Source organism: Amia ocellicauda, chromosome 22 (genome assembly GCF_036373705.1).
Source record: "Amia ocellicauda isolate fAmiCal2 chromosome 22, fAmiCal2.hap1, whole genome shotgun sequence".
Taxonomy (NCBI): domain Eukaryota; kingdom Metazoa; phylum Chordata; class Actinopteri; order Amiiformes; family Amiidae; genus Amia; species Amia ocellicauda.
Window position 1 is genome coordinate 4966883 of NC_089871.1, and position 12979 is coordinate 4979861.

Consider the following 12979-nt stretch of genomic DNA (forward strand, 5'->3'; position numbering starts at 1 on the left):
ATGTTCATGTTTTGTGCTTTTTTTTGTTTGTTTGTTTTTGCAAGTCATATGTTTCTAACCTTGTAAACACAAAACATCTGCTAAATCACAAATTCCTACAGGATGTTTTATTTCAAAGATGTAAATCTTTATGAGTGAGCGAGTTCCTTCACTGCGCACTACCAGCAAGCGCTACAGATACTGACAACAGAGAGAGGGAGGCCAGGGGAACCAGAAGACCATGACTAAAATGAAAGAAAAGGCAACATTGCTCACTTGGCAGTCTGAAAGGCCGAGACAAAATTCTCCAACTTTTTAATTAATAACAGTTAGTTGAAAACCTTTGAAAATAGGAAATCTCTAATTATTAACATGTGGAAAAGCCCTAAAAGCAAGACAATCAGAATATTTCAACATGGGCAGCATTTACCTAGAATTGTATTTATTGATGTATTTAATTTGATTTAATTGAACATTATACATCATTTTTATATGTGTGTGTGTGTGTGTGTGTAGATATTAAATATACAAACATTTCCCTAACTCAACAGGTTGTTTCAGTTTCCCTTCTACACTGCTGACAAATCCTCCCTTAAACAGCACCGACACCATGAGGTCCGAACGTTACTTTGGAAAGCCGTTCCCCTGAGGTGGCCGCTCGGCGTGTCCTTCGCGAGGCGCCTGTGCGGGCTGTGGAAACACCCTGGGAGCAGTGGAGCAGCACGGGCCCGCAGATCAAAGTCGGCTGCGGCCGCGTGGGTCTGCCGCCTGTCCGGAGTCTTGGCTGAGCTAACTCAAACCCGGGGCCAATCTCCCCAGTAACCATCAAGATAGCGGCCTTCCTTGTTAACACACACTCTCCCCGGGTCACAGCTCGGTCGATAATTTGTTAATCTTTTACAGACAAAAGTGAGAACTTCTAACACTTAACCTTTTCAGTCCCAGTCATAAGTACGCCTCCACCCCCATCCCTCCCAACTGGCTTTCACCATGTCGCCCTGATCAACAGTGGTCAGACACCACCCCCCACCCGCCACAGATCCATTGTATTACTGGATGACTCACACCTCCAACAAAGAGTGAGTGTATCACCCACTAAAACAGGCTGACACCCACGTTCACGGCATCCCTGTACCACCCACAGTAACAATGGCAGGAGCCACTTTTTTAGCGCGGAATTGTGTAATTCCACCCATAATGACTCCAATACCACAATATAAATGCTCTGAATTAACAACGCTCTTGCGCTGTATTATTCTGGGCACATCAGCCCCGCCATTTAGTCCAGGGTGATTTTCAAACCCGCCACAGTCTTTCTGTGGGCACCTTGGCTCAAAAACCTTCTCGGCACTCGGCGAGGGAACCATCTCTAAAGGTCTCCGCACTAAACCACATCCACAATTCAAATGAAGCCCTTAACAACAGTGGGGAAAAAAATAAGAGAGAAACAAAGGTGCCTATGGTTCATTTGATCTGCAGTCAAGTGTAACAGAGGGATATGTTTTTGTATCTGCTTTACAGGCAAGACCACCAGTAGGTCTTTAGATATTAATAGATTGAAAGGCACTTTCCTAGCCAAGAGGCATAATTAGTTTAATATTAAGATGTACTCCGTTTCTACAGCTCTAACCTGTAGCTGACTCATAAGGAAAATTATCACAGGGGCCGGGTTTACATAGCTAGCTCAGTGCAAAGTTTAAACTGCGTAAATAAATACATACACATATATACATAAAGAAATAAATATTACTGTTCAGCTAGATATGCAAGTCAATTCAACTGTTGTGCTTTTTTAAGGGACAAAGTATGTTTCTACACTAAGGAGAAACAGTGTTGCAAACTTCACACAGGAGCTTAGACTGTCTGGCTGCCTCTTTTGTGTAATGTTTAAAGCCCCTCTGCAAATTGCTAAAACCACAACCTCCTGATAAGACTGGATTGTACAAAGACTGGATGAAAAGCGTAATCCTTTCTCAGCAACAGATAATCAATGATAATCTCTTTTTATTTAAATGTTTTCTTTCATTTTAAACAAGTGTTATGTTAGCTAATGAATCCCGCCACGGATCCAGTGCGCTTCGATCACTTCACTCTTGAAATCTTAAATTAATTTGAAAGCAAGACGGTCATTGTGTGGAGTTGCATGCTGTCTGAGTGGCCGGGCTTCCTGGCAGACGGGGCTTCCTTCAGATCCACCCATAACATCATCTCGGTTAGATCCAGGTCAGGTGATTACGGTGGCCTTCCCAGCCCTTTGATCCTTTTCTTCGTCAGGAGTGCGAGTGTTTGATCGTTGTCATCGTGCAGAAATGCAAAGCTGCAACCCCCAGGCCTTCGAAATGTACACCGTACCCCTCGATGTTATGTCTTGGAACGCTTTCACATTTCCAGTCGCTGGAGAACTTACAAATGCCATCTTCATGAAGGAATGGCCACAGAACTTGGCAGGAGGACCACAAAACCTTACATTGTAGGCCTCACCTTGATGCAACATGAGCATTTGTTCCTGCTTTGAACACAATACTGTTCTTTAACAGAAAGTAAGATATGGACTATGTTGTGAGTTGGGCCACACTAATGAGTGTAGGCTTCTTTAAACTTAAAATAACATCACACTAACCGTTGTTATAGATCTTTATTATTTACACAGTTGATTCCGGAAGGCAAATGTTTATTATTAAAAGTAATCATTTATTCTTTAGTCTTCCACATGAAGGACAGTAAATTAACTGAAATGAGCAGATTTGTCTGCGCAGGGCTGTGGAATGGGCCCCTTTAAGTGAAGTTTAGAAAACTCACCCTTATATAACTGTCTCTGCTCTGCTCTGTCAGAGGTTTACCACTGTGTCGGACACAGGGACTTTCACAGAGCTCGTCCACCACGAGGACACAGGAGAGCAGAGGTGAACAAGCTGTCAATACCTGCAGCAGACCCTTACTGAGGCAGTGTTCAAATAACAAGCGTTGCAATGGGTTAAGGAATGGGTTAAACAGCAGATTAAATTGATGCAAAAACTATTTGCATGTGAACATGTTAGAAAATATAATACAAAATAAAGGTGAGAGTATTTAGATCTTGCATATTCTTTAATGTCAATGAAGACCTAGGCTTTCCCACTTTTATAAAAGCAGAAAAAAATATTAATACAAAATTCTAAAATCTGTTGGATATGATATGTGTTGTATTTCCTCACATTAGGACAACAGTCTCTAATTAAAGTTAAAGGGAAATGTAACCAAACACTGCAAATGTGACAAGCAAATTCACATCTGACAAAAATTAAGATCGGTATCGCAACAACCGAAAAATCTGCAATCAAGAAAAACAAATATGGGATGTGGCAAAGAATGAGTTCCAACAGCTTGCCTGCTGTGAAAACATTCAAATTAATGATTTCATGCTATACAACTGCATGAGGTATTGTGTACAGTAGTTGTGTGTCGATGCGGTCATTTGACAGGTAGGGCATTGTGTGTGGGTCTCTATTTGGGCATCGTGCTGCTCAAACAGGACACCCCAGACACAAGCGCACGAGCAGGACAATATTCGAACACTAGACATGATATTATCTTGCATTATTTAAATGTTCAATTTTTTATACAGACGAAGTAATACAGACTGTAGTTCGGATACCATAGTCTCTTACTTTACTAGCGTTTTAATCACTGGAGAAACATGACTTCAACCCCTGCTCCTTCACTATACACTGCACTGTCACAGAGGTCCAAAGGGTGTAATGCACGAACATTGAGCGATGCCTAATCAGCACTCGAAAGGAGGGTGCACTTCTGGTCTTCGGTCTCAACGCAGCCTTTAAATATGCGTTTCCCTTTAAGAGCGGCCATGGCCAAAACCCCCCAGAGCGAGTCCAGTAGACTAATCTGCCGGAGAAGAGCAGATTCCTTGATGCTTATCAGTTGCGTGATTGAGAGGAATTACAGTGCGTGCATCTCCCTGGCAGCGAGGGCCCGTCCTGGCTCCCTCAGTCCCCCTCTCTCCACGCCGGGTCCAATCGCCGCCTACGACCACACCGAGCGCTGCCCCCGATACAGCTCCTTCCGTTAAAATATTTGCTTTAATTTTGACCCGGGAGTCACAGCTAATAAACAAGCAAATGAGCACAAAAGAGGAAAAAAAGGAAAATGGAGGGGGAAAAAAATAAAAAGAAAATGAGCAAACAAACTGATTGCAGCTGTTGAAGTGGACGGTTCACAACTGCGCTTTACTGCATCCTTTAATTATATTACTATGAATAGATCCCAAACACCACAGATTGTGTGCCAGCTACCCGAGGAACCGCCATTTTCTCTGCTCTCTCTTCTGTTGTTACTCCAACATATACAATTTTCTGTATTTCTGACATCGCTTCTGGGAGTTCTGTACCTCTCGGCTCGAGAGCAGTCATCAAGTAATTGCATTGTTTCATTCTGGCCCACTTTTTAATTTTTTTATTTTACCATTGGTTAATGGGACACAGTCAGACCACAGCACGTAAGAAATATTTTCCACCGCACCGATGCCCTTTCCTCGTTCCCCACGGACCAACAGGGTTAAAGGCACCAAGGATTTCCAGCTAATTAAAATCAAGCCTTTCCTTTCTCAGATATCCCAGTGCATGCAACTTCAACAATGCTGGAATACTTTTTTGATTATATGCTTTAATCATGTAAGGAAAGTAAATTACAGTGTGTATGTGTTGAATAACAGAGGACACACATATAATTTACATTTGTTTCAGCCTGGTTAGCCCCTAAGCAAGGCAAAGTCTTTTTCTTTCTGTACTCACCAGTTTGATAACCGAGAAGTTTTTTTTTGTTTTTTTTTTAATTTCTTTCAAATTTATGCTTAAGCAAATGAGGTGATAACAGACAAGTTCCATTATTTTTAACTAGACTTGACATTTGGAAGGTTAAGCTTTTGAAGTTTACAGCGTCCTGCTGTTATCTAAAACGAGCTGCCTGCAGACTTCTCCACATGGGGCCTCGAGACATTTGACAAAGGGCCACATTGCTGGCGTTCAAGTCATTGGTTATGATTCGGGGACATCCAAGAAGAAGTTTTTGCCACTGTGAAATCTGCTTACAGAAGAAAAAAAACGTAACGAAACCAGATCGGTGCGAAAGATCTTAAAACAGGCACAGGTTTCACTAAACAGGTTAACCAGTTTCTACAATACATTGCAAGTTACACTAAACTCGCATATCCATTATAACAGTAGTTGTGTCGATAGTTGTAAGTCGTCCTGGATAAAGGCGTCTGCTGAGAAATACATAATAATAATAATAATAATAATAATAATATTTAATAAACTATTGAAATTTGACAGTTTATCCTCATGTTCCCAAACTCGAAAACCCCTTTACAAAAGTTTGTTTATTCATGTTTGAATTACAAAATATAATTTAAGAGGAAATCAGGTATTGTAGAAAGAAAACCCTTTTTAGCAATTTTTAACACTAAAACACACCTTCTCTAATAAAAAGCACCTCCAACAATATCAGTCTAATGTTGGTTAACATTATGTTGTGATTATTATTACTGCACATGACAGTACATCGATTAAAGTTTTTTACTGTGTATTCTGTACCTAGCTTGTGGATTCATTAACATGTTTGGGATTCATTAACATGTGTCAGATTTAAAACATTAATTGATTAATTGATCAAAATGAACAAAGAGACTGGCATACGGTCGATTACAAGCACTGCTGTGTGGTACAAGCACAGTGCAGTAAAATGCTGCCTTGGCTCCTATCCACACTGCTCCACAGAGACTCACAGGGCAAAGGGTGGCCCAGACTCTCAACCCAAAGGTGAACCAATGGCTCCCCCTAGAGCCGGTACTCCCGTGGCCAAGCTCACGTCAAACCAGTCTGGTCACTATGGGCACCGTTGATGGATTCATAATCTTACCAAAACCTCTTTTTTATGTTTATGCCCGTCTTTGTCTGGAGGAAAGAGCACAAAACGGTTTAGAGCACTACCATGTCGTGTCCGTGTGTTTTTTCTTTGTTTTCAGCATCTGCCCTTTAATAAATTACACGGAAATTAAAGAAACTGGAAATGTTTCAATAACGGCATTGTTTTATCACATGTAGGAAATTTGTGGAAACAACAATACAAAAAAAATATATATAAATCTGTCCATATTAATTTTAACTCGTGAAATATAATTGAACTTTATATCCATTTGTCACGAGCCCAAAAATAGAAATGAAAAATAAATAAAACATTTTAGAATTTCAACCAACGACGGAGAGAAACAAAGAGTGCTTTACACACTTTGACCAAATACAAAAAACTAATTGAAAACATGCAGCAAGACTCCGAAGAGTAGGAATACAAAATGGAAACACCCACAACACCACAGAGCCTCCAGAAGAGAAAACCACAACACAACACAAATGCCATGACTTACATGGCACTCCACAGTCACATGTCACAGGATTACTGTATTTGGACTCGTATTTACTTCAGAAACACTTATTTTACTGTCTATTGTGTGAGCCAGGAATGCAGGGAGCTTTGCATAAAGAGGATGTCCATGTCTCCTGCAGCATCAAGACAGATGAGCTATAGAAGCCGAGTCCTGGGCTCCTGTTTATATCAGCATGTGAGCTACAGTAAGAGCAGTTTGTGTGAGACTACAGCGTGTAACATTAAAAACACTAAATGTTACCCTCAAAACCGAAACCGGTATCAGGCCAGACATAGTACAGTAAGATCACAGTGCCGTACAGAGGGAGGGAGGTCTGGAAATACAGTCATAGAAACCAAACCGTGCTGTACAGCGTGGGGGTGGGTAGGGGGTGTAATTATAGGCCATAGTGTTGCAGGATCAATGTGCTGCACGGAGGCAGGGACCAAAGTGGACCTTAACTGCTTAACTGTTGTCCCCCTGAGGATGAAGACATGGGGACGACTCTACCCCACTTATCGCAGCTCAGTCAAGATTTTTAGATGCTACTTGTTTCTTGCTCAAGAACGGGAGGATTTCATCCGATTTGCAGCAGACATTTGATATTCAACACATCTTTCATCAATCGTATGGGACAAATTTATGATGACTCACAGAACACTGCCTTTTCCAGTCTAATAAACAATGGGCAAAGCACAATGTTTGGTCCAAATAAAGCACATTTGCCTGGCTTGGTGTTAGCCCAGCTTTACTTAGCTGCTGACTCGATGCCAGGCACATTCACTGAGTCTTATTCTGTCTTTAATGAAAACCTGCGCCCCAATGTGACCTTTTAGAAGGGACAGACATGCATGTTCCCAAACAAGCACTGCACACTCAGGCGATTTCATCAGCCTGTTTTCCCCATGCATGTGAATACTGTTATGTGCCGTATTAATCTCTTTACATCGAGTGTAAACCATAGAACTGCAAACATATGGGGGGGGGGGTGCCCTCTCTCTCGACAGGTTAAGGAAATTAATAAGGACGAGCATTCTATGGATTCCTTTCAATGCCTTTAGCAGCAAGCTTTCATCGGCTCTCTGATTAAGACTGTTGTCCTCCTGAGGAGTAGGACACAATGAGTCATTGTCCCCATCTTTGATTTCCGGAAAGGCTTGCATCGTTATTGGAAAAACAGAAAAGTGTATAAACCAAGTCATTAGCATTAGTAGGTCAGCAGTGTAAGGTCAGCAACAAAATCCCTCTCAGAACAGGGGGATATGGATATTGTCTTCAGAGAACTATAACCTATAGCTGTTTGCCCATCTTAAATAATGTTGTGACAGCGCCAGGCTGACCCATGGACACCCTCCCCCCACCGTCCCCGTCACTTCACCAAGACAAATATCTTTTCTCTCTATCAAATGTAACTTAACCCCACAGTCCTTTGGGTCTTTTAAGTGTCACCCAAGCTCATTAGTGTGGGCAGCCCTGTCTGTGGGACACCCAGACCATTGTTAATCTTGTGCTGCTTCTGGAGAAGACCCCACTCCAGGGATCAGTGAGCGGTAAGTCTCAAGAGCAGCCCTGTGCGCAGAGACAATGGCCCATGAAGATGTTCCTGTCAGCCGACGGAGATCGATCAACTCGCCGCACCTCGGCCACCTCCGGGGCGAGTCACCTGCAGCACAGCAGCAACAAGAGGGCCTCTATCTCCCACTGTGAAGTGCAAGTCCCAGCAGCGCACACCACATCCAACACTGAGAAAGTGACAGCCTCTTTATCATCTCAATAGCCTCCTTAAAGATACCTATAAGACTTACACCCCCTTCAACTTAAAACTGCTAGAGCACGGAAGGTTGAGATGGAAATCACTCAAACACCCGTCTGTGTCATTTGTTTACACCTGGCTTTTCACATTTCACAAAATGTTCTTGCTTGTGAGAAACATATATATGCGATAAACAGCCAGGTTTTTATTTTCCATTACACTAACACCAGATCACAGTTGTGATGTTGTACTTACCGCTAGGATTAAATGCCATGCAAGCGATGGGTTTATCGTGAGCGGGAAAGTGCGCCACGACACCCTCCCCGTCCGAATCCTCGCTGACTACGACCTGAAAGGAAGAGAAACACAAATCATCGGCATCGCAGTTAGAGGTCAGCTACACTGCACAGCGAAACCACCAGGGACAAGCCAACATGTACAGAAGCCAAGGAGGTTTGTTTGGTTCTTTAAAATTCACACGTTGTCTACAAGTATATTATTGGCAGGGTTTCAGAGCAGCTCAACCAGTAAGGGCCCTCCACTTGGAGCACAAATTGGGCCTTACAGTCCGCAGATCAAGGTTTTTGATATCCCATTGGCTAGAAGGATTTCCCAAGCAGAGATAGGCAACTGGCAGGGTATCGCCGTGGCTGGGATGGTTTTAAATCGGCCAAGGAGTCTCCCGCTTGATGCACAGCACCGACTGGGCTGCAGCAGGAGCCCGTTAGCTTTCAGCGTTATCAGGGGGAGCTGCGTCAGTCCTCCAACGGACACCTTGGCTCTGCGCATGTTTTGGAGGTTACCAGCATGATAAAAACTGTTAGAGGACCCCGGGAAGGGTGTTTGCTAATTAATAATAATAATAATAATAATAATAATAATAATAATGGTGTCTTCAGGAGTGCTGTCTATCTTATGCTGGCACAAGGATTGCGATACGAGCAGATTGTTGATTTGTCAAATTTAAAACTTGTGTACAAAATACATATTATTAAGTCATTAACATAAGTAGTAAAATGTTAAACTACAATGTAGTCTTATTTATAATACAGGTCAAACAGAATACTTTGCAACCCAAATTTGCCACATATGGAGAATTATTTGCTTATTCCATAAACAATTAACCATGTTACCCCAGTATATGTACATTGCCCTCTGGTGGACAGAAACCAGTATACGGAGTGACAAACAAAGGCACACGCACACATCAACAAACAAACATTTATGAGTGTGTATAAATCTATGGAAACATCTTGGAGAGGGCTTAATCGAGCAGTGGATCAATATAGGTTTATATATTGATATATTTATATATAAAATCATTGTATATATATACATTTTATTTCAGATTTGAACGGCATGCTTCCTTAGAACCAAACAGGATTAAAAAAAATATTCAGCAAAATATGGTTTGGAACCATGGAAATAAAGCATAGTAATTCTAAAATCAGAACGCATTTTGAAATATTAAATCCAGTAGTTTTCTGAGTAATGTTGAATGAAAATTCAGGGGAAAAGAAACCAAAAAAAAAAAAAAAAAAAAAATCAGCGACTGTCAGAGCAGCAGTGGTGGCAGCAGGGCTCGGGGCCTCTCTTCACAGGGACAGAACCACACAGGGCCCCAGCCAGCGGTTTAAATACCAACACATCACCCCATTCACAGCTTCCTCTCTACACCCTGGAACAACAACGCAACCACAACTCCTCAGACACTCGCTGCAGAAGCCATGGTGTTCGATCGGCAACATCAAACATCACTCTGTCGTCTTCTCACCATTTATGAATCAGATCATTGTTTTCAGATTATTTTTTCCCTTCCCCACATAGTGGAAACACTTCTGAGCTCGAGAGATGCATCAGGCGATGTCTTTCCCACCTCAGGGCTCAGCACAAGTGACAAGTCATTTTAATGGAGGCCATCGGCCGTTCAGGCATCTACGGACACACGTTGATAAATCCCTGACAAGAGGAGCGACTAATGGACATCGTCCCCAACAGCCCAACATCAGCTAGACCTCTTTAACCTCTGACATGAAACACTGCTAGACTAACAGACAGGGGAATAAAGGGTCATCCCGCTGATCTACGCACATGTCACCTTGTTGTGATATTGTGGACAAAATCAACACGCTAAAATAAAATTAAATCTTGTGTGCCCTTCATCCGCTCTTATTTATCATTTAGAAATCTAGAAAACTGTGCATTTTCATCTTCAATTTACAAATAAAGTCATACATAAGAGAAAATACATAATCACAATGAAATGAATCCATAAAACAGTACAGATTCTACCTCGTTTCCAATTTTGAAAAGTGAAAAGACATAAAACAGTGGTTTCCGTCTGCAGAACAATGAACGTGTTGCCGAAGTAACTGGGTGGGGCAGATTGAGCAAAAACAATGGAGCCACTCAACTGAAACTCAGATGCTCCCTGGGGCTTATTATACCCTCCTCCAGTGGGAATCACAGCCCCAGCCGAGATCTCTGTTCAGACCCATTCATGCCCTGCAAGGCTGGGGAATCATTGGCATTGTTGTGTTTTTAATTGAAAAAAAGGTCAACATTTCTAATGTATTTAGCTCTGCCTCTGGCACGGTAAAACCTGCAACAGCAGCTAACGTCTTGACTCACACGGCGCTGGTTCCGCAAGCTCGGCTGTATGGAGACAGTGCCGTGGAGGTTGTGTAGCTCTGCCGTTGCTCTGCCCGTGCTCTGCCCGTGCGTGCCGAGGGAGAGGGCGGCACAGTCCGGCACAGCGGAGCAGCAGAACGCTTTCAAAGTGACTTTCATTTTACAGTCGGCGGACTTCCGAGGTTAACATCTTTCGTGAAAAGAGGTTCAGCCGGATCTTTTAAAATATTTCTCCGTCCCCCACCAAAACAAGGTTAATAGTCTCCAACAACAAAACTCAATAAAGAAGTTGCTCTCCGGTCAGTAACCCATTGGTCCTGCAGGAGATTATAACGAAGGCCAGACAACAGGCGTCCGAGCCTAACAGTGATAAATCTACCAGAGTGTTGCATTAAGTACCAAAACTACTTTTAATAGGATCCAGCCCAAACAAAAAACAGCCCTGCTCTCAGACCCAGACATTTATTTCAGACCAAAATGTCTCGCTGACACAAACCAGATCCCCTTTTATTACAGTTAGCACAGACAATGTTGTGCTGTGAGGGAATCTTGTTGTTCACTTTTGTCCGGGAATTAGTGTTTGGTTACCTCTGTAAAGTAATCCTATTACACAGGGGAGTAGTGTTCTTTCTTCTCGAACGGGGTCGGTCACCTGTGACTCTTCAACCACGCAACAATGAGACTGACAGCCCAGTGGCTTTTCAGGGATAATTGCAAAGAACAATAATTGCTGTAACCTGCGCATTAATTGGCACTGTTGCTTTCCTGGGCTGACCCCGCCTTCCACAGGGATTTCATGTGTGATTTATTGGTTTCATTTTTGCCGGTGTCAAACTGTACAGCTATTTCCTTCTTGTTGTTTCTTGTGTGTTTTTAAGAGCACAATGCTGGACCTTATATGCAAATAGTTTCCAAAGGCAGAAAATTAGGAGGAACACTTTATTCTTTCACTTTATGCTGGTAGTTGGTATTAGTCCATCACTGGTGAGATGTTACCTGTCCCTTTGACATCTCATGGAATGACACACAAGACAAGAGACCATATATGTAACATAAATATACACAATGTTACACAAGGTATACTTGCAGCGCTGTGAAACTTGGGACAGTACTGCATTTGCAAATATTATTTTAGCATCTATAACTGAAAGTATCGCTTTCAGATGGATTTAGTTTAAAACAAATAAAAGGTGTTTGCTTTACCTGCAATTACAGATACATATCTTGGCCTGTTGAATACTCATTCATGCTAGCAAGTACGGTCAAGATGGCAGGTAAATCGTTTGAGGAAAGACAGAAGACAGGAATCGTGCTTTAACACTGGCGGACTCACAGATCCCCCTTCATCGAGCCAAGACCACCCTCTCAAAGCGCATCCTCGCCTTTCCTGCTTGGTGCTAACATAATATTTTTCACATTTCACGCCTGCCAAAACAAACTAAAGCTAGGTGTTAACTGAATTCTTCAGTCAGAATGATCCTCTCTAAACAAACTAGGTGTGAAAAGCTCCTTACATGTGAAACAGATATTTAAATCGGTGAGATCAACATTTTTATTGACACGCATCCCAGGCCAATTTTAGCTACCAAAACATCGATGTTAAAAAAATCACACCTTTGAATGGCTGTCATGTGTGTGGTCCAGCCAATGTGCAATTAAGGAATAACTTGAATTTTAAGAGCAAATATTTTTGTTAAAAACTTCCAGTAGCTTTTAATAGCCCATAAACCAAAAAGTATTTTTTTCTCCACAAAATCCTGAAAATCAAAGTTTGAAGTTAACCTTTTTTATTTTGATAGAAAGTAGCTTCTCTGAGGCCTGCAGACATTTGAACTGGTCTGTAAAGAAGACACTTCATTAAAAGATGCTTATTAGTGTATTTGGGTTTACCACAAATCTACATACAGATCATATCAAATAATTTGCTGCCAGATCTAATAAATCAGTATATCTTGGTTACCTGGCCTTAGAGCCCCAAGCCTGACAGAGATTTGTCTCTCATTTGGTTTCAATGACCTCACACTAATCTCACACCACAAATCTAATGTGGCACAATTGCATTCTGCAGGAATATTGCAAAAACCCTTAACATCCTCTGACTGGCAAAGACTGGGAGGAGGGGGATTATAAGTCTTTAGTGTCCACTGAATAATGACCTCTCATTATGTGGTATGGAGCTCAGGTGGGATTCGAAGCAG

At 42.0% G+C, this 12979-nt stretch overlaps 1 protein-coding gene across 6 annotated transcripts in view; it reads right to left on the reverse strand.

Moving 5' to 3' along the window:
• The window catches only part of bcas3 (BCAS3 microtubule associated cell migration factor), a 218228-nt gene that overhangs the window by 175039 nt on the left and 30210 nt on the right, over positions 1-12979 (reverse strand). For all 6 annotated transcript variants that reach the window (XM_066695157.1, XM_066695160.1, XM_066695159.1 and 3 more), the window contains exon 13: positions 8406-8499. In XM_066695157.1, coding sequence (XP_066551254.1) covers positions 8406-8499 — 94 coding nt within the window. The remainder of the gene's footprint in view (positions 1-8405; positions 8500-12979) is intronic.